The 21,404-nt window shown below is 43.7% G+C and overlaps 1 protein-coding gene across 2 annotated transcripts in view; it reads right to left on the minus strand.

Moving 5' to 3' along the window:
• Positions 1 to 8,741: 8,741 nt before the first annotated feature.
• ECPAS (Ecm29 proteasome adaptor and scaffold) overlaps positions 8,742 to 21,404 on the minus strand; it is a 318,939-nt gene continuing 306,276 nt past the window's right edge. For both annotated transcript variants that reach the window (XM_030193760.1, XM_030193758.1), the window contains exons 47-49: positions 15,862 to 15,950; positions 13,571 to 13,642; positions 8,742 to 9,014 (exon numbers count right to left, since the gene is read on the minus strand). In XM_030193760.1, the coding sequence (XP_030049620.1) occupies positions 8,875 to 9,014; positions 13,571 to 13,642; positions 15,862 to 15,950 (301 nt within the window). In that variant the 3' untranslated portion in view covers positions 8,742 to 8,874. The remainder of the gene's footprint in view (positions 9,015 to 13,570; positions 13,643 to 15,861; positions 15,951 to 21,404) is intronic.

Here is a 21,404-nt window from a genome sequence, read left to right on the forward strand (position 1 = left end):
TTGAACACAAAACAATAAGCATAACTTTTAAAATAGGCAAGACAACCATATTTATTAACATGGACTGCAGGAAAACAATCATTTCAAACTATGTAAAAATAATGAACCATCTACAGAGCCAGCGCTCAGTTATGCTCTCTGATTGTTCATCATGCAACTGACAAAGAATGTTCTGGTGTGTTGGTAGCAGAAGTTCCAAACAGGGAGCAGGCAACATATGGGTATTTCAGCCACACATGGAACCTCTGTTGCCAATAGGCAGTAAGAGATGAGTAGATTTCCTTGTCCAAGCTCACTATGTATGTATCCACTTTGTGAATCACTGGTTCTTGACTAAGTCTCCCAAAAAATCTTATTTTGGTGGTTTGGCAATTGGCTACACCTTGACCTGCTCTCAGTGATCAGTCTGTTTATGGCACTGTTATGCCCTTTGATTGTCATCAGATCTAAACCACCCTTTAGCCTTGGATCCAGCAATGTGTCTGCCAAGTGTGTCTCTAACTGTAAAACAGCGATCCAGGTGATCTGTGAGATAAAGGATGCCATCACATAGTTGGCTGAGCTTTCAATTGTCAAGTGCCATTTCAACTGATATTTTGTTGGGATCACCAGATGTGTTGAAGGCTTAATATTTCTTAACAATTCTTTTCTAGCCAATGGTTCCAACACCATAACAACTTTTACCAGCAAGGAGTCATCAATTGTGTACAATTTGGTCAGGAAGTGCTTGTTTGCACCTGGTTCAGTGGCAACTGCCCTCAGTGCCTTCATTTTTTTTTTCTGTCCTGGATTTCAATCAGTAAAAATTCTATTGCAGAGTTGACATGCACTGTTTGAACATTTTCTTCAGTGAATGGTTGACTTTTGTTTGCTTAGTGAGTGTAAACCACCTCTTTGTACAATGCGTTACCCGCTTTGAACTGTGAAGTATCTGTGGTATATAACATCATTATCATCTCATAAGCTTGAGGACATTCAGATTACCTTTAATTTTTGATGGCTGGAGTCCATGAGAGTATGAGCTTATGACCTGCGTAACCTATCCAGACCTCCTCATCTCAAAATGCTGCTTTCATGTTAGCTACATTATCAGTCACATAGATGAGACTAGTTTAGTGGAGACTATACTCTGTCACAATGCTTGAAACAAATTTATGAGTACTCTCACCAATTTATCAGTGGTCCCCCTCATTGCCCAAAGTTGTCAAATAGATGCACCAGTTTTCATAATGGTGAGTTTTTCTTTCAGTTATTATTATTTAGCTGAGGTGTTGGTGTCAAGTTTCCAAGATGAGGTTGCACCGCGGGGGGGGGGGGGGGAAGAGGGCATAATTTTTTTTTTGTCCCCATCCCTGTGCACATTTCTATACCCCCATCTCAATGGACCTAGAAAGGGTTCAGAGAAGTCTAATAAACATGACAAGGGAATGGCTCATCTCACTTATGAAGAGAAGCTAAACTAGTTATATACATCTTTTGTTCCAAGGTGAAGGGTTTAAGAGAAGAATTTATAAGTATATAAAATCATAAGTGGAGTGAAACAATTAAATAGGGGATGATTGTTTTAAACTTAACACTAAAACAAAGGACAAATTAACAAACTTAGCATCAAGCTGTGACATCTGTTCCCAGAAGATATGGTCAAGACAACTACTGTGGAGGGGCATTTTAGAAAGGCCATCCAACTCAGAATAGGGATGTCCAGGTGGTAACGGCCAAAATGGATTTCCATCTCACAGGTCTTTTAAAACAGGAAATATGTGAGATGGATCATCTGTGTGGTGGAGATATCTAGCATGAACTGCCATTTTACAAACTGGAATGTCCAAATTATGAATGGTGAGAAACAAATGACATGGAGATCAATATGGCAGCATTCTTAGCAAATGGCCACATAGACATCTATGCAGAGCAAAGAGGCAGCCTAGTGGTTAGTGCAGTAGATTGTGAACCAAGAGGCCTAATTGTGAACAGAAAAATACCTACTGTACATCAATGTACACCACTTCAATAGACTTCAGGTTTGCAGGTGGCTTATATATCCAACCAGGTTAGAAACTGGTTAAATGGGAGGAAACAGGGGGTAGTGGTAAATGGAGCTTGCACTCTGGATAGGGATGTTATCAGTGGTATACTGCAGGGATCGGGCCTTGGGCCAGCTCTTTTTAACATCTTTGTGAATGAGATTATGGAAGGTAAGGTTTGTCAACTAAAATTTAATGCTAAGTAATATAAAGCCATGCACTTGGGTTACAAGAATCCAAGGGCACAGTACCATAGTGGGGGTGAAGAGCTTCTGTGTACGAAAGAAGAGCGGGACTTGGGGATGATTGTGTCTGATGACCTTGAGATAGCCAAACAGATAGAAAAGGAGACGGTCACAACCAGAAGGATGGTTGGGTGCATAAGGAGAGGGATGACCAGCAGGGAAAAAAAAAAAAAAGGTGATGATAGTGCCCCTGTATAAGTCTCTGGTGAGGCCCCATTTAGAGTAGTGTGTGCAATTCTGGAGACCACACTTACGGCAAGATATAAACAGGATGGAGTCAGTCCAGAGGGCAGCTACAAAATTGGTAAGAAGGCTCAGTCATAAAATATACACGGACAAGCTTATGAACCTCACATGTATACACTGGGAGAGAGGGGATATGATAGACATTTAAATACCTCAGTAGCATCAATGTACAGGAGGTGAGCCTTTTCTCAAAGGAAAACCATGGAATGAGAGGGCATAAGAAGAAGTTGAGAGGAAATATGCTTAGGAGGAATCAAGAAAACACTCCTTCACGGAAAGGGTGGTGGATGTGTGGAACAGCCTCCCAGTGGAGGTAATGGAGATGAAGACTGTGTCAGAATTTATGGAAGCATGGGACAGACATGTGGGATTCCTTAGGAAAAAGAGGAGTCAGTGGTTAGAGGAAGGGCAGATTAGATGGGCCATTTGTCCCTTATCTGCCATCATGTTTCTATGTACAGTAAGTATTTCTCTATCCCTGAAGGGGGTCACAATAATAACCATTAAAAAAAAAAAACCGTTAAAGTGGGATTTGAACCTGGGTCTCCTGGTTTCTAGTCCACTGCACTAACCACTAGGCTACTCAGATTTGCTTCCTGCTTTAAGAATGCCCATAATACCTGAAGCAGTCACAGAGCTTGGTATCCCACCACTGGGGGATTAAGTAGGTAAGAGAAAGTTTAGGGAAGAAAATGTGCACAGATGAAAGGGAAAGGTGAAAAAGGAGGTAATGTAGTCAAAGAGAATAGGAGATGAAGTAGAATGTAAGAGACAGAATGACCTGCAGACAAAGGAAGAAAGGAGAGACAGGGATGAAGCTGTGGGGGGGGGGGGGGGGGAGGGGGTAAGGGAATGAGAGGCAACAGAGGATAGATGATGGCTGGGAAGGTGAGTACAGGGAATGGAAGTGGGTGATAGATAAGAGTGGGGAGTACCAGACTGAGGAAGGAGAAAGACAGGGGGCAATGTGAATGCTGGAGAGGGAGATGAGAAAAGCCAGTAGATAGATGAGCGGTGAAAAGAAGGTAAGTACTAGTAGGTGAAAGGGAGAATAGGGTGTAAAAATTATATATGGGTGGATATAGGGGCAGAGAAAAGTGAATAAAGATCATTGTCAGACAGATGTAGAGAAGAAAAAGGAGGACAAGAGGAGAGAAAAACTGGAAAGGTAAACCTGGAAAAACTTTATAACACCACAAATAGTGGAACAGATTGGGACCAACCCAATTTTAAAAAAGTACTCAGACCAAAAAGGTTGAAAAGAAAAAAAAAAATAATTTTTAAGGATTGATGTGTGTCTGTTTTGAGAAATGTACATCTTTACTATTTTTGTATTTAGCACAGTACAGGAGGAAATGTATTTCTATTTTTCTTTTACAAGTATATTCACTGCTTATAGAGTCTGGCTTACTTGGGGTCTTTCACTTTTTGTCTGCATGTTTTTCTGTAGTCCCCTATTTTGTATCAGTTTAGGGTCTGTCCATGTTTTGCTTGTCTGACTGAGGTGAAGAATTCTGCTAAAATGTAGTGTCTGTGTAATATTGTGTAACAGTCTAGCTTGTTCTAGTTTCCCAGTAGCAGGTACATTGGTACTCTAGGGCCTAGTCTAATATTTGTAACATTGTCTTTTCATGGGTCAGTCAAGGCTGTTATGGTGTGGCAAGTTTTTCCTGTATAGGTTTTGCATGTATTTGTTTCAGGGTTTTGTTTTATTTTGCAGTGTCTATTGCCTATTTGAAAGCAGGCTCTGGGGCAAGGGCTTCAAAAAATGCTCAGGACTAATGGTCTCCACATCCTATAGTCACCACACAAACTAAAACCCATCTGCTTTAAACAAAGAGTCTGTTTGTAGTTTTGGCGGACCACACCCTGAGGCAGCACTTGCGAAACATGCCACATTTTGGTGGGGGGTGTCCATGCTCTGCAATGTGAAAAGAATTTGAAGAATTGTTACCTTGGAGAATTTTAAAGTATTTTTTACAGAAGTGAGATATGTTTGCAAAAAGTCAAGGCTATGTATTGGAATTAATACATTTTTTAGAAATAAATATTTAAAGATGTTAAGCTTTTCTGTGCTGTTTGGATCTGAGTTTGAAACAGAAAAACATCAGATACAGTGGGATTTGTTTGAGTATTAAACAGAGTCTGGCAGTGGAAGGAGCAGTTCATGAGGTGAAAATCACAATCTGAATATTGTTATATGGTGCATTCTAAGAATAGCTCCAATATGAAGTTTGTGATATAGAACTAGACTTTAGAGTTTATGTAGAGATTCTGACCAATCCTGTAGAGAATACAGAACACTCCCATACAGAAGGATTTATTGAATGACATTATCAATTATCATGATATGATCATGCTAATTTAAAAGTCGGGGGGGGGGGGGGGGGGGGGAAAGAGGGTGAAATGTGACTTTGACTTGCCCCCATAAATATTTCTGTCTAGAGACACCACTGCCTGGACGTGACTGAAACAGGTCTAACTTAGGACATCCTTCTTTTTAGACTCAATGTTTCTTCCCATGCTTTTGGGCCCTCCCTAGTCCCACCCACAAAAATGCTATATGGACATGCTGCAGTGTTAGACATCCCTTTTCTGCCTTTGCAAAATCAGGATTTGGATGTTTCAAGCATGTTGATGTCCATTTGGGCATTTTGAGACATCCACATGCTTTGAAAATAAGCGCCATAGTGTGTTTCAAAAGAGTTTCATGGAGAAGAAATATCACACACACAGAAATTATGGTTCTCAAACCCGGTCCTGGAGGCACCCCAGCCAGTCAAGTTTTCTAGATATTCGCAATGAATAGTTATTAGAGAGATTTGCATGCTGTGGAGGCAGTACATGCAAATCTCTCTCATGGCTATCCAGAAAACCTGACTAGCTGGGATGCCTCCAGGACCAGCTTTCGGACCCACTGAGACCTGGGACAGTCACCACATTATCACTTGAAATAAGCTCAGACGTTGATCAACGTTTTAGAATCTGTCTAGTACTTGTAACACAGACTGAGCTTCATGGATCTTGGCATGGATTTTCTTAGGTCTTTATTTATATGTCATCCTGATACCTCCTGCTCCTTTCTTATTGGCAGGCTCATTTTAAAGGGATTACCATTGAGCACCCAGTTTTGGGACCCTTGCTGTAACCACGTAATTCTAGGAAAACAAGGGGTTGTGCTATAATATGTATAAATACCCAGTATACCTGAATGTAACTCACCTTGCGCTACTACTGAAAAAGGTGTGAGAAAATCTAAATAAATAATTTGCCATAATAATGGTTCATTTTTTATACCAGGGCTGGAATGGTCCTTAACACTCTCCACCAACATGTTCACACTACTGGAGAATTATGGGCCCATTTACCTTCCAGTTATGGATTGTTTTAACTCGGGCACCAAGAATTAAACACTGGAAAATATTTTTCCCCGTTTTATAAAGGGCAGTCCAACTCACACTTATGACACTTAATCACCCAAAAAGAGAACGCTGTTACTGGAACTATCACATGTGAAAAAGAAGCAAAATTTTTCACATAAAATATTTGCCTTGAACCATTGCACCTGTAACACCATGCATAGGAAGACTTAGCTTTGTCTGCTGTTTAACACTTCCTTGACCATATGTATCCTCTAACTTGATCTCTTCAATCTTTTCTCTTCTGGCTGTTAATTCATGATCCTAATTCCAAGCTCTAAAACCCCATTCTTGTTTGCTTTTTTTTGTGGACTTTTATGTGATTGTGTGGGACTTGTCACTTTTAATAAATTACTATTTTCATTCCACAACACCTGTGATCATGCACTAGATTCACCCTCTGAATGCTCCTATTAGTCTGTTTGTGGCTCCTTGTCTGCTACTGCACTAGAACTAAACAGAATCATGACTGCACATTGTACATTTTCACAGGATGGTAACTTCTGATGGGTGGGTGACAGAACAGCAAAGAATCCTCTTTGTGTTTCAGGTAGAGGGGGATAGGTAATCATGTCAGGCTGCTTCTTATCTCCTGGAACTAGTTTATAGGTGAATCAATTAGATGGGGGCAGTCAGAGATAGTAGATAACATTCAAGTTAGTGCTGGTAGCATATAGAAGAAACCGAGGTTGCTAAGAAGGAAGGAAATTGCAGGACAGGGGCGAGAAAGAACAGAGGAATAACAGCAACAGACAGAAAGGAAGGGGAACTAGAAAACAGGAGGATAGAAAACTAAGGGAATGCAGAAGAAAAGGCAAGAAGCGGTAGGAGATAAGAGAGGAAGAAAAGTACCAGAGGATGACAGAGGTAAGAAGAGCAAGAGAGCAGCAGACAGGACGAGGAAAAAAAAGGAGGGAGAGACTGTGTAGCAGTAGTATATGGGGGAAGAAAAAGTAGTACACTTGAAAGAAAAGAGAGAAGAGACAGAAGCACAAAGAGGAAAATCATGAATGGGGAGAGATGAAAAAGGAGCAGCAGCAAGGAGGAAAGAGGCTAGGAGCGGTGGAGATTTCTACAACAGAAGGAGGTACTTGCTGTAATGGAGACCAACTCTTAAGATGTGTGCATGGGGGTGGGGTAAGGGGTAGACTGAGGAACAGGTGGAGAAATCAATCAGAGAATATGGTGACAGACTGTAGGAAGAGGCATTTAACTGGCACTGGACAGCTGTAGGTGACAGAAAGGGATAAGAGGAAACAGGGGGGAGGAGTAAGACAGCAAGGATAATGGAGTGGCTCTCCATGTCATCATTTGAATATGGGCTACATGAAAAATAATTCATCACCACTAGTGTGCGTGCAGGCTTTGGGTTTATGGTAAGCAGAATTAAATTGTGAAAAGGCAATACAGTGCAGCAGCAAGTTGCCTGAAGGCAGAGCTCTCCAAAATTGTCTTCTTGTGGGTGATACAGACTCTGCAGATAGCCAATAAATACTACAATTTTTAAAAATAAAATACCATATCTATTTCGGGTATGTTTGTAAAAACAGCAACACATGACTTAAATATTAAAGAGTTTGTTTCTTGAGGTTTGAAATTTTGGGTTTCACAATACTGAATGTGCTGGTCTCAGACTCCTCCAACTTTGGTGACTCAAGACCTGGAGGAAAGAGTCCAGATACTGTCTTTAGTTAGAGCTGCAGCTTGAATAATAGGCCCATTCTGCCTAACAGCAGCAGTCATGAAGTACATTGCCTGTGATGCAGAAAGTCACCCTAGCAGCACTGGCCCCACCGCATGCGTCATTGCTCCTGTTCAGCAAGAACAAGACAGGCACTTTGGATCCTGTGAGCAGGCAATGTGCTACATTCTTTTTGCCAACATTAGAACAAAGCAGTATAGTGATATGAACACAGAATGACAGACTGCTTTGACCAGAGAACACTACTCTTACCCTGGCTGTGGGTGCTGTGTGTACTTTTTGCCACATTTATTTGATCTGAGCCATTGGCTTGTGTTTTGAATATGTAACCACTCCCCCACTGGGAGGTTTTTAATAGTTTCACCCTCTAGTTGCAGCTCTTGCCTCACGCCTGCAGTTCCTACGACCAGGGCCTGGCAAGCACCACAGCTGCTGCACCAAGTTGGCCCATCCTGCCAACCCCCGATTCATCTAGTTTATTAGGAACAGAAGCCCAATGCTTCTCCACGGTGTACTAGTGAACTCCCCGCCTGCCCTTCTTTCCCTTGGAGCAGCCTTTTGGAGCAATATGTTTTGAGCCAGATCACAATATTCACACCTTAATTTCATTAAAGTAAGGAAGAAAATTGCTCAAACTGGCATAAAACTACAGAAAAAAAAATCTTTTCCCTTACGTTTTATGAAAACTGTACAAAATATTACTTGAGTAACGGGGTAAATATTTTGAGAACTGAACCAGAATATACATTTAATTAGGAGGGAGAATGGACCATATCTCAGTGTTTTTTGTTCTACAATGGGGGAGAGTCCCGTAATGCTTGTTAATTGCCTACAAGACGACCATCAAGAGAAGAGCGAGCTCAGTTTTACCCCTGCAGGTGTGTATGTATATACACTTTCAATATAGATCAAATATAATCATTTCCCCCATGTATCATTAAAAAAAAAAAAAAGAAAAGAAGGTTACAAAGCTCTTTGAGATCACATTTTTCTAAAACACTCTAGACCAATCATAGCAGCACTAATTTACTGGAATATTCTTCTTTACATTATTTTTCTCCCAAATTCAAAGTTCCAAATTGGTAACCTCAATCATGCATTTGGCTTTAACAAGAAATCCAAGGAAATCTTTATTTTTGACCACGGAATGATGCATGCTACAACCTCATTAGCCATGTCCTCTCTTCTAAACACTCACATTGCACTTATTTGTTGATTGACATGGCACTTATTTTCATTTAGCAAAGGTTTTTAAGTTTCTTCTTAAGTAAAGATGCTCTCTCGCACAGCTCGGGCCTACTGTCAGATTCCATGGTACTTAAGGATCCAGCCAACTGCTCTCTGCTTTCTGGCATCAAACTTTCCCACTGTTCAGACTCTAGAAAGAAATCAAAGAAAATTTCAATGATTCAAGGGAAGAAACTGAACATGATATAATGTGCATTCAGGGGAGGCTCAGAGATTGCTCTTATTTGAGTTACTGCCCAGATGGTCTGCTGGGCCGTGAGTTTCTGTTTCTGGACTCAAGGCTGGAAGGGCTGGGCCTCATAGGAGACTTCTTTTCTTAGCTGTGGAGGGCACAATAGAGCTAATTTACCAGCCAAAAAAATGTTGTAGCTAACTCGTGCGTCTCAGGTTTTATCCCAGTCAGCTTAAACTGCAGGAGACACACCTCTGCCCTCAAGTGGTATTGCACTTGGGTGACTTGATATAGTGTAGTGATAATGGTGGGCCTAAAGGATTGTACTTTGGGACAAGCCCACCACACATGATACATATCACCCAAAGCTACCAACACTGACCATGGCCATGCTGGAACACATCAGTTTCTGGATTCATCTGTGCTGACGCATAGGAAAAGTATATTAAGGTAACTAAAAATGAGCTCTCTTTTTATGAGAATTCTCAGTTACTTCAATACAGCGAATGCTACATACCTGTAGAAGGTATTCTCCGAGGACAGCAGGCTGATTGTTCTCACTGATGGGTGACGTCCACGGCAGCCACTCCAATCGGAATCTTCACTAGCAAAAACCTTTGCTAGCCCTCGCGCGCCGATGCGCATGCGCGGCCGTCTTCCCGCCCGAAACCGGCTCGTGCCGGCCAGTCTCATATGTAGCAAGACAAAGAGAAGGGAAGACACAACTCCAAAAGGGGAGGCGGGCGGGTTTGTGAGAACAATCAGCCTGCTGTCCTCGGAGAATACCTTCTACAGGTATGTAGCATTCGCTTTCTCCGAGGACAAGCAGGCTGCTTGTTCTCACTGATGGGGTATCCCTAGCCCCCAGGCTCACTCAAAACAACAACCATGGTCAACTGGGCCTCGCAACGGGAGATAGGCACGAGCCGTCTGAGAATCCAGCAGAGCTCCTATGAATTCGAGTCTCTGCACTGGGAGAAGATGGGACTTTGGATAATTTATCACAAACCCCAATAGCTCCAGGAGGCGAATAGTCATCTGCATGGACTGTAGAGCTCCTGCCTCGGATGTGTTCTTCACCAGCCAATCGTTGAGATAAGGGAACACATGCACTCCCAGTCTGCGAAGTGCCGCTGCTACCACAGCCAAGCACTTCGTGAACACTCTGGGCGCAGAGGCGAGCCCAAAGGGTAGCACACAGTACTGGAAGTGACGTGTGCCCAGCTGAAATCGCAGATACTGTCTGTGAGCTGGCAGTATCAGGATGTGCGTGTAGGCGTCCTTCAAGTCCAGAGAGCATAGCCAATCGTTTTCCTGAATCATGGGGAGAAGGGTGCCCAGGGAAAGCATCCTGAACTTTTCTTTGACCAGATATTTGTTCAGGGCCCTTAGGTCTAGGATGGGACGCATCCCCCCTGTTTTCTTTTCCACAAGGAAGTACCTGGAATAGAATCCCAGCCCTTCCTGCCCGGATGGCACGGGCTCGACTGCATTGGCGCTGAGAAGGGCGGAGAGTTCCTCTGCAAGTACATGCTTGTGTTGGAAGCTGTAAGACTGAGCTCCCGGTGGACAATTTGGAGGTTTTGAGGCCAAATTGAGGGTGTATCCTTGCCGGACTATTTGGAGAACCCACTGATCGGAGGTTATGAGAGGCCACCTTTGATGAAAAACTTTCAACCTCCCTCCGACCGGCAGGTAGCCCGGCACTGACACTTGGATGTCGGCTATGCTCTGCTGGAGCCAGTCAAAAGCTCGTCCCTTGCTTTTGCTGGGGAGCTGAGGCGCACGCTGCTGACGAGAGCGAGCGCGCTGGGGCTTAGCCTGGGCAGCAGGCTGTCGAGAAGGAGGATTGAACCTACGCTTACCAGAAGAGTAGGGAACAGTCTTCCTTCTCCCAAAAATCGTCTACCTGTAGAGGTAGAGGCTGAAGGCTGCCGGCGGGAGAACTTGTCGAAAGCGGTGTCCCGCTGGTGGAGCTGCTCTACCACCTGTTCGACTTTCTCTCCAAAAATATTATCCGCACGGCAAGGCGAGTCCGCAATCCGCTGCTGGATCCTATTCTCCAGGTCGGAGGCACGCAGCCATGAGAGTCTGCGCATCACCACACCTTGAGCAGCGGCCCTGGACGCAACATCAAAGGTGTCATACACCCCTCTGGCCAGGAATTTTCTGCACGCCTTCAGCTGCCTGACCACCTCCTGAAAAGGCTTGGCTTGCTCAGGGGGGAGCTTGTCCACCAAGCCCGCCAACTGCCGCACATTGTTCCGCATGTGTATGCTCGTGTAGAGCTGGTAAGACTGGATTTTGGCCACGAACATAGAAGAATGGTAGGCCTTCCTCCCAAAGGAGTCTAAGGTTCTAGAGTCCTTGCCCGGGGGCGCCGAAGCATGCTCCCTAGAACTCTTAGCCTTCTTTAGGGCCAAATCCACAACTCCAGAGTCGTGAGGCAACTAAGTGCGCATCAGCTCTGGGTCCCCATGGATCCGGTACTGGGACTCGATCTTCTTGGGAATGTGGGGATTACTTAATGGCTTGGTCCAGTTCGCCAGCAATGTCTTTTTGAGGACATGATGCATGGGTACTGTGGACGCTTCCTTAGGTGGAGAAGGATAGTCCAGGAGCTCAAACATTTCAGCCCTGGGCTCGTCCTCCACAACCACCGGGAAGGGGATGGCCGTAGACATCTCCCGGACAAAGGCCGCAAAAGACAGACTCTCGGGAGGAGAAAGCTGCCTTTCAGGGGAGGGAGTGGGATCAGAAGGAAGGCCATCAGACTCCTCGTCAGAGAAATATCTGATGTCCTCCTCCTCCTCCCACAAGGCCTCACCATCGGTATCAGACACAAGTTCATGAACCTGTGTCTGAAGCCGTGCCCGACTCGACTCCGTGGAAACACGGTCACGGTGGGAGTGTCGAGAGGTAGACTCCCTCGCCCGCACCGGCGAAGCTCCCTCCGCCGACGTCGTCGGGGAGCCTTCCTGGGAGGCGACCGCAGTCGGTACCGCAAGCGGCACCGATGTCGGAGACCTCACCCCGAGCAAGGGGCCAGCCGGCGCCTCACTCGACGGTACCGATGGCGCAAGCACCCCCGGTACCGGAGGGGAAGGGCGCAACAGCTCTCCCAGGATCTCTGGGAGGACGGCCCGGAGACTCTCGTGCAGAGCGGCTGTGGAGAAAGACGTGGAAGCCGATGCAGGTGTCGATGTCAGAGTCTGTTCCGGGCATGGAGGCTGTTCCGGGCTGTCCATAGTGGAGTGCATCGACACCTCTTGAACAGAGGGTGAGCGGTCCTCTCGGTGCCGATGCCTACTGGGTGCCGACTCCCTCGGCGACCCAGAGCTCTCGGTGCCGATACGGGAAGGGGACCGGTGTCGATGCTTCTTCGACTTTTTGGAACGAAGCATGTCACCAGAGCTTCCCGGCACCGACGAGGAGGATGTAGAATCCAGCCGTCGCTTCCTCGGGGCCGAGGCCGAAGAAGGTCGGTCTCGGGGGGGCTGTACCACAGGAGCCCTCAGGGTAGGGGGAGACCCACCCGAAGACTCACCGCCACCAGCAGGGGAATGGACAGCCCTCACCTGCACTCCAGTCGAAGCACCACCGTCCGACGACATCAGCAGAAGTGGAGGTCCCGGTACCACCGACGCCGACGCAGCCTTCCGATGTCTCAGCCCCGATGCAGAGGGTCGATGCCTCGATGCACTCGCGGCCGAGGACGGAGGTCTAGACGCTGGCGACGTCGATGCACTCGATACTCCCGGTGCCGATGCCGACGAAGAGCCCGAGAACAAAACGTTCCACTGGGCCAATCTCGCTACCTGAGTCCGCTTTTGTAAAAGGGCGCACAGACTACAGGCCTGCGGGCGGTGCCCAGCCCCCAGACACTGAAGACACGACGCGTGCCTGTCAGTGAGCGAGATTACCCGGGCGCACTGGGTGCACTTCTTGAAGCCGCTGGGAGACTTCGATGACATGGGCGGAAAAATCACGCCGGCGAGATCAAAACTCGTGATTGCATAAGACACCAAAAAGAGGGGGAGAAAAAATTCGACCCGAGGCCTCAAAAGGGCCTACCCCGAAGACGAAAAGAAACTTACCGGGGCAAAAACTGGAAATAGAGGAAAGGGAAAGACCGAAAAGGTCTTCTTCCGAAATCCTTTTTTTTTTGGGGGGGGGGGGGGGAAGTCAAAAGAGACGCGCGCCGTCAACTTAAGGGGCGCGAACGGCGTAACACGACCGTACCGAGCGCGGACAAAAGAAGACTGGCCGGCACGAGCCGGTTTCGGGCGGGAAGACGGCCGCGCATACGCGGTGCGCATTGGCGCGCGAGGGCTAGCAAAGGTTTTTGCTAGTGAAGATTCCGATTGGAGGGGCTGCCGTGGACGTCACCCATCAGTGAGAACAAGCAGCCTGCTTGTCCTCGGAGAATGAAAATTAACATATTTTTTTTACTGCTGTTAGAAACAGGTTTTGATTTATGGAAAACAGTATCTTATATTACAAAAGAGTCTTACCATCAAGTCTTTTAAGCAGTAGTTCTACCACAGACAAAGCTTCTGTTCTTACAGAGGAGTAGCTTTTATTTTCTTTAAAAGGAAAAATAAACACAACCATTATATTTGCATACATTTAACTGTCACTTCCACACATACAAAGATAAAAGCCCTAATCCTCTGAAATTCAAACCTATAATGCCAGTATCCTTCCTCTTGCAAAGAAGATAGGAGAAATTTGTAGTACAGGCAGTCCTTGGACTACAGACACAACTAGTTCTTGAAAAACATCTCTTAAGCTGAAATCTGGTTGTCCTGTAAGAATGAGTTTAGAAACGGCCCACGGGGGACTGTATCCAGCACTAAGGCCTGATACTCTATTTGCCAAATTGATTTGGAATTTAGCAATGTTTTTTTTTTTTAATCTGAACATGCCAAGGCTATTTAGTCAAGAGGCGTTCATCCTGACGATTGCACCTTACAGTCATCAATGTGCCTGCTGGGAGATGCTATTGCATAGTACAGTTGAAAAATAGGTGTAAGGTTTAAGACATTTCACCTTATACTGTTTTTCAATTAAGACTATCTATAAGAACTGCTCTTGCCCTCACCAACATATTTTTAGCAAGGTCTGAAATGTTTAATACCAAATGTGCCTTATATTTCCTTAGTATTCTGGTTGTTGAGGAAGAAGAGGTGACAGTAGTACTATACAGTTGAGTAACCACCTCATGCATCTAACTGAGCTGCCTGTATGTCAGGGAGTGCCATTGTACAGGATCTGAACCACAAGAAACTCGCCAGGGCTAAGACCTATCCTATATAATAATTCTCACCGCCAACGTTCTGTGCTTGGGACCGTGGCTCCCTGGAGGTGGTCTGCTAGGCAGACACGCACTGAAGTCACGACAGCTGATTCCAAGGAATCATCTGTCACCCCCCGCGCTACGGCTCCCTTCCTCAATCATCTTCTCTGGAAGTTCCTCTTCGTGCGTCTGCCGTCAGACGCACACAGAGAAACTTGCAGAGATGATGATTGAGGAAGCAACGCGAAGGGCACAACAGCACTTCGGCTGTCGGGGGTTTGGGTCCCCTGTCAGCACAGGTAGTCCACAACGGCAGCGGGGGGCGGTTTTCGCCGGCACGAGGGGGGGGGGGGGGGGGAGAGAAATTGCCTGCCTAGGGCCTGTTTCCTTGCCTTCAGAAACGGGCCTTTTTTACTAGTAGAAAATATTGCTGCATCAGAAAAACTGGGATTTTTACTGCTGTGAAAGAATTTAATGTGTTAATTGCTATTGAAAAAACAGGGCCCAAAACACACCAAACTATCTGCCAAAAATAAACCAAACAAGTCACCGTACTTGCCAAGCCCAGACTCCTCAGGATGAATAGCTGCTCCAGGCAGTCCATGAATAACTGTGTTAGCATGATGGGATACATGATATGTGGAAACTATAGGAACACTTCCTGCTATAAAACTCACTCTGACAGCTGATGGCTCAGGGCATACAATCTGATACTGCAGAATGAGTCTGTGCGGAGCCTGGAGAGTTTGAATGAAAGCTAAAGGAGAGTGTACTACATAACCACAAACTATATATTCTTTCCCCTCCATTCCCATTTCTTTGACTCGTTTTCCAATTTCTTTTTCAGTCCTTCAGTATCTTACTCCTCTCATTTTCTGCTCATTAAAACATTGAAATGCATTAATTGTAAGAGACAAGATATGCCGAAGTTGGCTGTCACTGTACAGCAGAGGTTCTCGACCCAGTCCTCAGGATACACCCAACCAGTCAAGCATTCAGTATATCACTATAAATAGTGGTAAATCTGTATACACTATCTACTTTCTATGCAGATTTCTCTCATGCATATTTATTATGAATATCCTGAAAATTTCACTGGACACATGTGTACCAAACACTGGGCTGAGAACATCTGCTCTATAGTGACAGTCAGCTTTGGCACATCTTGTGAACCACTGCTGTAGAGTAACATTCAGGTATTTAGATACTGTGAGTTTCTGCTCGCTTTGGATTTTGCTCCTGCACAATATGAGTATGAGAACTAAGGGGAGATTTTTAAATGTCTCAGATTTTAGAGTATACCCTGCACTCACTCCCCTGTTTTGAAACAACGGGAGGGAAGCCAAAAATGGAGATGAGTTTATGATACAGCAAATTTGACCTCTCAACTCTTTGCAAGGCACAGGGAAGCAACTAGAATGAGGCCTATAGCGTAGGCAAAAAAGCAGTTTACAAATACAAAATAGCATATATATATTAAAAATTTGCAGAATTAAAACAGTTTACCTAGAGAATGTGTGATTGCTGGACATGCTTCCAGAAGAATTTCTGTCAAAGCACTAGTGTCAGAGTGTTCCTTTTCCAACAGCATTAACCTTTAATGAAGAGGGAAAAGTTAGATTTTGAACAGCAAGACAAATTCCACAAAAATCTTCAGTGTACAAACTTTCATCCTTATTTTCAGAAGATAGGCTTGGAAGAACTTTGCAAGGATGGCAGCAGTTTGGAGACGAGCTATCAAAATATTACACAGCCTGCAACATTGACCCTAAATGTAAAGGCAAGGAACACAAAACATACTTGCAGCAGAAAGAAGGGAAAGGGTGAACTATTAAATATTTAGAGGAGTTCAATAAAATTCAAAGAGGAGACATTTTCTACAGAAAATAAAATTCAGGGACAAGTGGTTATGCTATGAAGTTGAATGAAGAGAAACTCAGGAGAAATGTTAGGCAGGCCTTCGCTATGGAGAGCGCTATAGAAATGCTAAATAGTAGTAGTAGAGCTGCAGACTCCTGAATAAACTACCAGTAGATCTAGTAGCAATCAAAACCATCATAGAGCAGAAGTAAGAAACAATATCATTGAGAGATAAAGTATGCAAACGAGGTGAGAGGGATCCTGGATATTGATCCAAGGTAAGGAAACAAATGGAACACTAGAAGGCCAAAAAAGGAATTGCTTATCTGTAGCGGGGGTTCTCTGTAGATAGCAAGGTAAATCTGACACACAAACAGGTGCTATGAGCTGTTGCTTGTGCTGTGCATCTTTGGACAAAATGTGGAAGTATTACTTATGTGTATTAGCAGTCTAAGGACCAAAACCAATTGTTGTACATGGTTGGGCATATCAGAGTTGTGACAGGATGCAGCTGTGTCATCCTGAATGCTGTGAGCCATATTTTGGTATAATTTGAATTCACAATAAACGTATTAACTGTGGTAGATTCCACAGTGGTTTGTTATTCCTCTCTTTGGTCTTCACCCCTATTCCTCTGTCTGTGTTTCTGCGGGGATCCCTTCCACTATTTCTTCCTTCATCCAGATGGCACTGACGTGCTCTCTGACAACTCAGAAAAACCTAAGTGTTTTTTCTGAGCACATACATGATTTCCCCATTCAGCTGCTACCTTGCAAGTTCACCTCAGTATTTTCACATCTTAGATACCCCCTGCTGCTTATGGAGAACCCTTGTTACAGGTAAGCAACTTTATCCATCAACAAGCAGGAAAGATCAGCCATACAAGTAGAACATTCCCAAAGCTGAGGGATGACTTATACCTATCCGTGCTAATTTGATAGACAATCTGACTGGGTGGTTGTGATGAAGTTAATTGAAAAGGATTCAAAGAACTGTCTGTCCAAAGCACTGCCTCTGCTAGATGTGTTATCTAGACCAGGCCTTCTCAACCCAGTCTTCAGGGCACACCAAGTCCCATCAGGTTTTCCGGATATCCACAATGAATATGCATGAGATAGATTTGCATACCAAGGAAGAAGTGCACGCCAATCTCTCTGATGCATATTCATTGTGGATATCCTGAAACCCCAATGAGACTTGGTGTGCCCCAAAGAATGGGTTGAGAAGCCCTGATCTCAATCAGTAGTTCTAAAACCTATCCTGGAGAACCCCTACCATCCACCAGTTGGGTTTTCAGGATATCCACAATAAATGCTCATGAGATAAATTTGCATGCAATTCAGCTAGTGTATGCAAATCTATTTCATTGTTAAGGGGACCACCAGGCCTGGGCAGCTACAAGAAGTTGGTCCTTTTAAAAGAAAGAGAACACACCACAGAAAGATCAAGGCGAGTAATCTAATCAAGGCGAGTTTATCTAATCAATCTAATCAATATAATACATTGATTAGATTAAAAAAAACCAGAAGAAACCAGTCTTTGCAAAAAAACAGATAAAAAACAGAAACAGCAAAGACTGGTTTCTTCTGTTTTTTTTGTATCCATAGTCGTCTTTACTGTTTCTGGTTTTTATACATTGATTAGATGCATGGCTCTTTGATAGGGTGAGCAAGTTCCTTTCACCCACCCTTTGCCAGGGTCCATGAACCACAGAACTCGACAAACAATCCATGCATTCTCTAGGAAACCAGGAACAGAGATTGAGGAATCCAGGAACACACAAGAACCAGAATCCAGACATGGATCAAGAATATTAGTGCACAAACACAGGTGGTAGGGAACTAGGGTAGCTGGAATATGGATGTAGATGCTGACGGTACAGGGAAACACCCACAAGAGGTGGTAGTCCATATTTTAACAGCCATTTTAATTACATTTTCTGTGTGTATTATACGGACGTTGTTGTCAATCCATGTCCATCTTTTCACATATGTTTTTACATATGATTCATATCCCTCCACAGTCTATTTGCATTATGATGTATTTTTACTGTTGTACTTGTGTTGTCATACTATTTACTTATGTGTCCTCTTTATAGGAATTTTATTGCTTTATGGTATTTTAAATTGATATGGTTTATTTGCTATGCATGTTCAAGGTTTTATGTTTTATTTGTCATTTATCATGAATGCGTTTTTTAGACTCCTAAGGTAGGCGCTTAGGCACCGAAACATGGACACTGTGTCAAGTCCTTTCGGTGTATTCTCAGTAAACATCATTGACTAGTATCTCCTGAGTCTTCCTCGTGGTTTTTTGGAAGTGCCATCCCTGCCCTACTCTTTGGTCGATTGCTCTATTGCAGTTGTAAGGATTGTTGTTCCTTCACCTCCTGTGGGGTGTTTCCCTCTGCAGATGGAGCACAGAGCACAGGAATCACAAATAACAGGGATAATGAATCAGTGCTTGTCGAGCTCAGATGCAAGGCATATAAACTGTCTCCAGGGCTGGTTCCAGCAGGGCCAATAAGACAGTAGGCAGAGTTTATATTTTGAATGTATCGAGATGGTGGCTGCTGTATAAGGCAGCAAACCTCCTTGGGTGTAAATGGTTTCAGCCTTGTCACGTGACGCCATCTCCTGTCACTCAAACCTCCTTCGACTATGAAAATTAATGAGGCCTTCTCCTGAACAATCTTCTGTAGTCCTTGGAATAAGTGAGAATATGCATATAGAAGATCCTTCCCCCAACAAATTCTGAAAAGTGTTCTTGGCTACTGTGGAACAGAAGTTGAGTAACACACCCTGTCACACATACTATACACACTTCTATCCCTACCCTGGCACTCATACTTCACATCCTCCCTACACATTGAACACAGCAACAAATAAACACACAAACCATTCATAGAAGAGATCCATAGCCCCTGTCATCTGAATGAGACACACATTACCATGTGTCTTCTCACCTAGTTCTACCATAGACATGCATGAGTTTGCAAATGAAGGAAAGAGAAAACATGCCACTTTGTTACACTATAAAAGTGTGCACTTTTCAACTTGTTAATTTCTGTGATCTTCACTCTAGTAGTACTGTAGTAATATGTACACAGTTGAATTGTGAGAAATCATTCCATAGTCTTCCAACAGCTTAACATATATACATTGTTGGTGGGACTGCCCAAAGATTGTTAAGATTTTAGACAAAGATTTGGAGACAAATAGAATGGCTGTTAGGACAATCCATACAAATGAGTAAAAAAATTATGCCTTTTAGACCTGGAAGATGACCTAGAACTGGAGTGAGATGAACACTGCTTGTTTGTAGAGAAGGCCTGCTTGATCACAAAAAAGTTGTATTCTGCTTCAATGGCTAAAGGATGATCCACCAACATTGACTTTAGGAAGAAACCAAATGCACTCTCTGCTATGTATGGAGAGAATGTCAGTCCAAAGGCAAAAACGAAAAAAAAATTACTAGACTTGTTAGCATTTGGACTCCATTTTTGGACACTTTACTACCTTGTACGAGAAGAATACTTTTAAACCCCCTAAAGTTCTGAGGCATAAAGCGAGATATTAATAGGTTCCTTAATCTTGATCTGCTCTAAAAACTGGCATATTGGTTAAATGGTTATAACTGCTGTTAGGGTGGCATGAGGAGGAAAAAGAGGGAGTTATTATTATCATACTTTTGTGAAAGGCAAGGCTGAGATTCTTTTGTATATAATGTACAAAAGATATTTGTTATAATTTGAAAATTCTAATCAAGAGATTTAAATATAAAATATAAATAAACAATTTCCTTTTTTCAACTGCAACCAGCTTATAGTTATGCATGAGGTACACTGAATTTTACCATATTCATTGCTGAGAATTATCCCTTCAACTGTTTATAATGGGGTCTATATTCAGGGGGACTTATCTGGGTACTAGTTGTTCCTACCCAGTTAAGTCCTGCTCACAAGGTTCATAACTGGATTTTCAACAGTGCTATCTGAATAACGTTGCTGAAAATCTGGGCAGGCTGCTTCTGCACTATCCAGGTAGTGCCAGGGTAGTGAGAGGGCAGAGCTAAGGTGGAACTGGGAGTTAACTGATTAGAGATAATATTCCACAATCCGAGTAACTATCGGATAGAAGAGCAAAAAAGCTGTCTGAATATCACCAGTAACCGCATAAGTGCTGCTGGTCACTTTATACCCGGATATTCAATGCAATATCCAGGTAGAACCCAGCACCGAATATCCAGGTATTACATTCCATGGTAGTGGGGGTTTAACAAAACACTGACGGCCACAGGCTGAATATTTCCCCCTGCTCTCCTCTCCTGAGTTTAACTGCTATTGTAGAAAGCTTTAAGGATTTTCAAGGGATGATTTTATATGTTAATATGTCCTTTATTCCTAAAATTCCCCTTGTTTTTCCAAATACAGGCCCACTACACTTAAAATTGGTGCAATAGTACAGCTTGTGGGACAAAGTACTTGTAGAGGTATAGGGCCGGATTCTATATAAGGCACCTAAAAAATCTGTGTGGTAAACATTTCTGCCTAAGCATATTCTATAAGCAGCGCCTAGATTTAGGCACGGAATAAAGAATATGCTTAATCGATATCCCAGCGCCTACAGCTATGTGCCTCCATTTACACCAACAAAAACATGATGTAAATCCCTGCACACAGATTGACGTGCACTGGGCCATATTCTATAACTACTCATGTAAATTTTGAAGCAAAAAAAGTGTCACTTGTGAGAAAAGTTGCATATCAAACAAGTCAAGCTTATTTTCTGGGACCCTTGAGAAAGCTATTGTGAAACATGGTCCATGTCGAGACCCGCTACGGAAGTCCATCCCAATATGCTGTGTCTCAACACTATAAAGCAAGGTAAGTTATTTTGGTCTTAGATATTATAATGTCACAATGTCAATTTTGGAAGAAGGAACCAAGGAGTGTCACTATACAGAACGTACAAAGCAGGGAGTAGGAAAAGGAGGTTCTTCCAAGAAACCGGAGAAGACGTATGTTGAAAATCAAATCTTTATTCCAAGAAAAACACTGACACACTTGACTCTGACTCAACACAGCTGTGTTTCGGCACTAAAATGCGCCTTAATCAGAAGTCTTATAATGTATAACTGATTGGGTATATTCAATTACCTGTTATATCAGATATGGCTATTGTCCGATA

This window comes from Microcaecilia unicolor, chromosome 2 (assembly GCF_901765095.1).
Source record: "Microcaecilia unicolor chromosome 2, aMicUni1.1, whole genome shotgun sequence".
Classification (NCBI taxonomy): domain Eukaryota; kingdom Metazoa; phylum Chordata; class Amphibia; order Gymnophiona; family Siphonopidae; genus Microcaecilia; species Microcaecilia unicolor.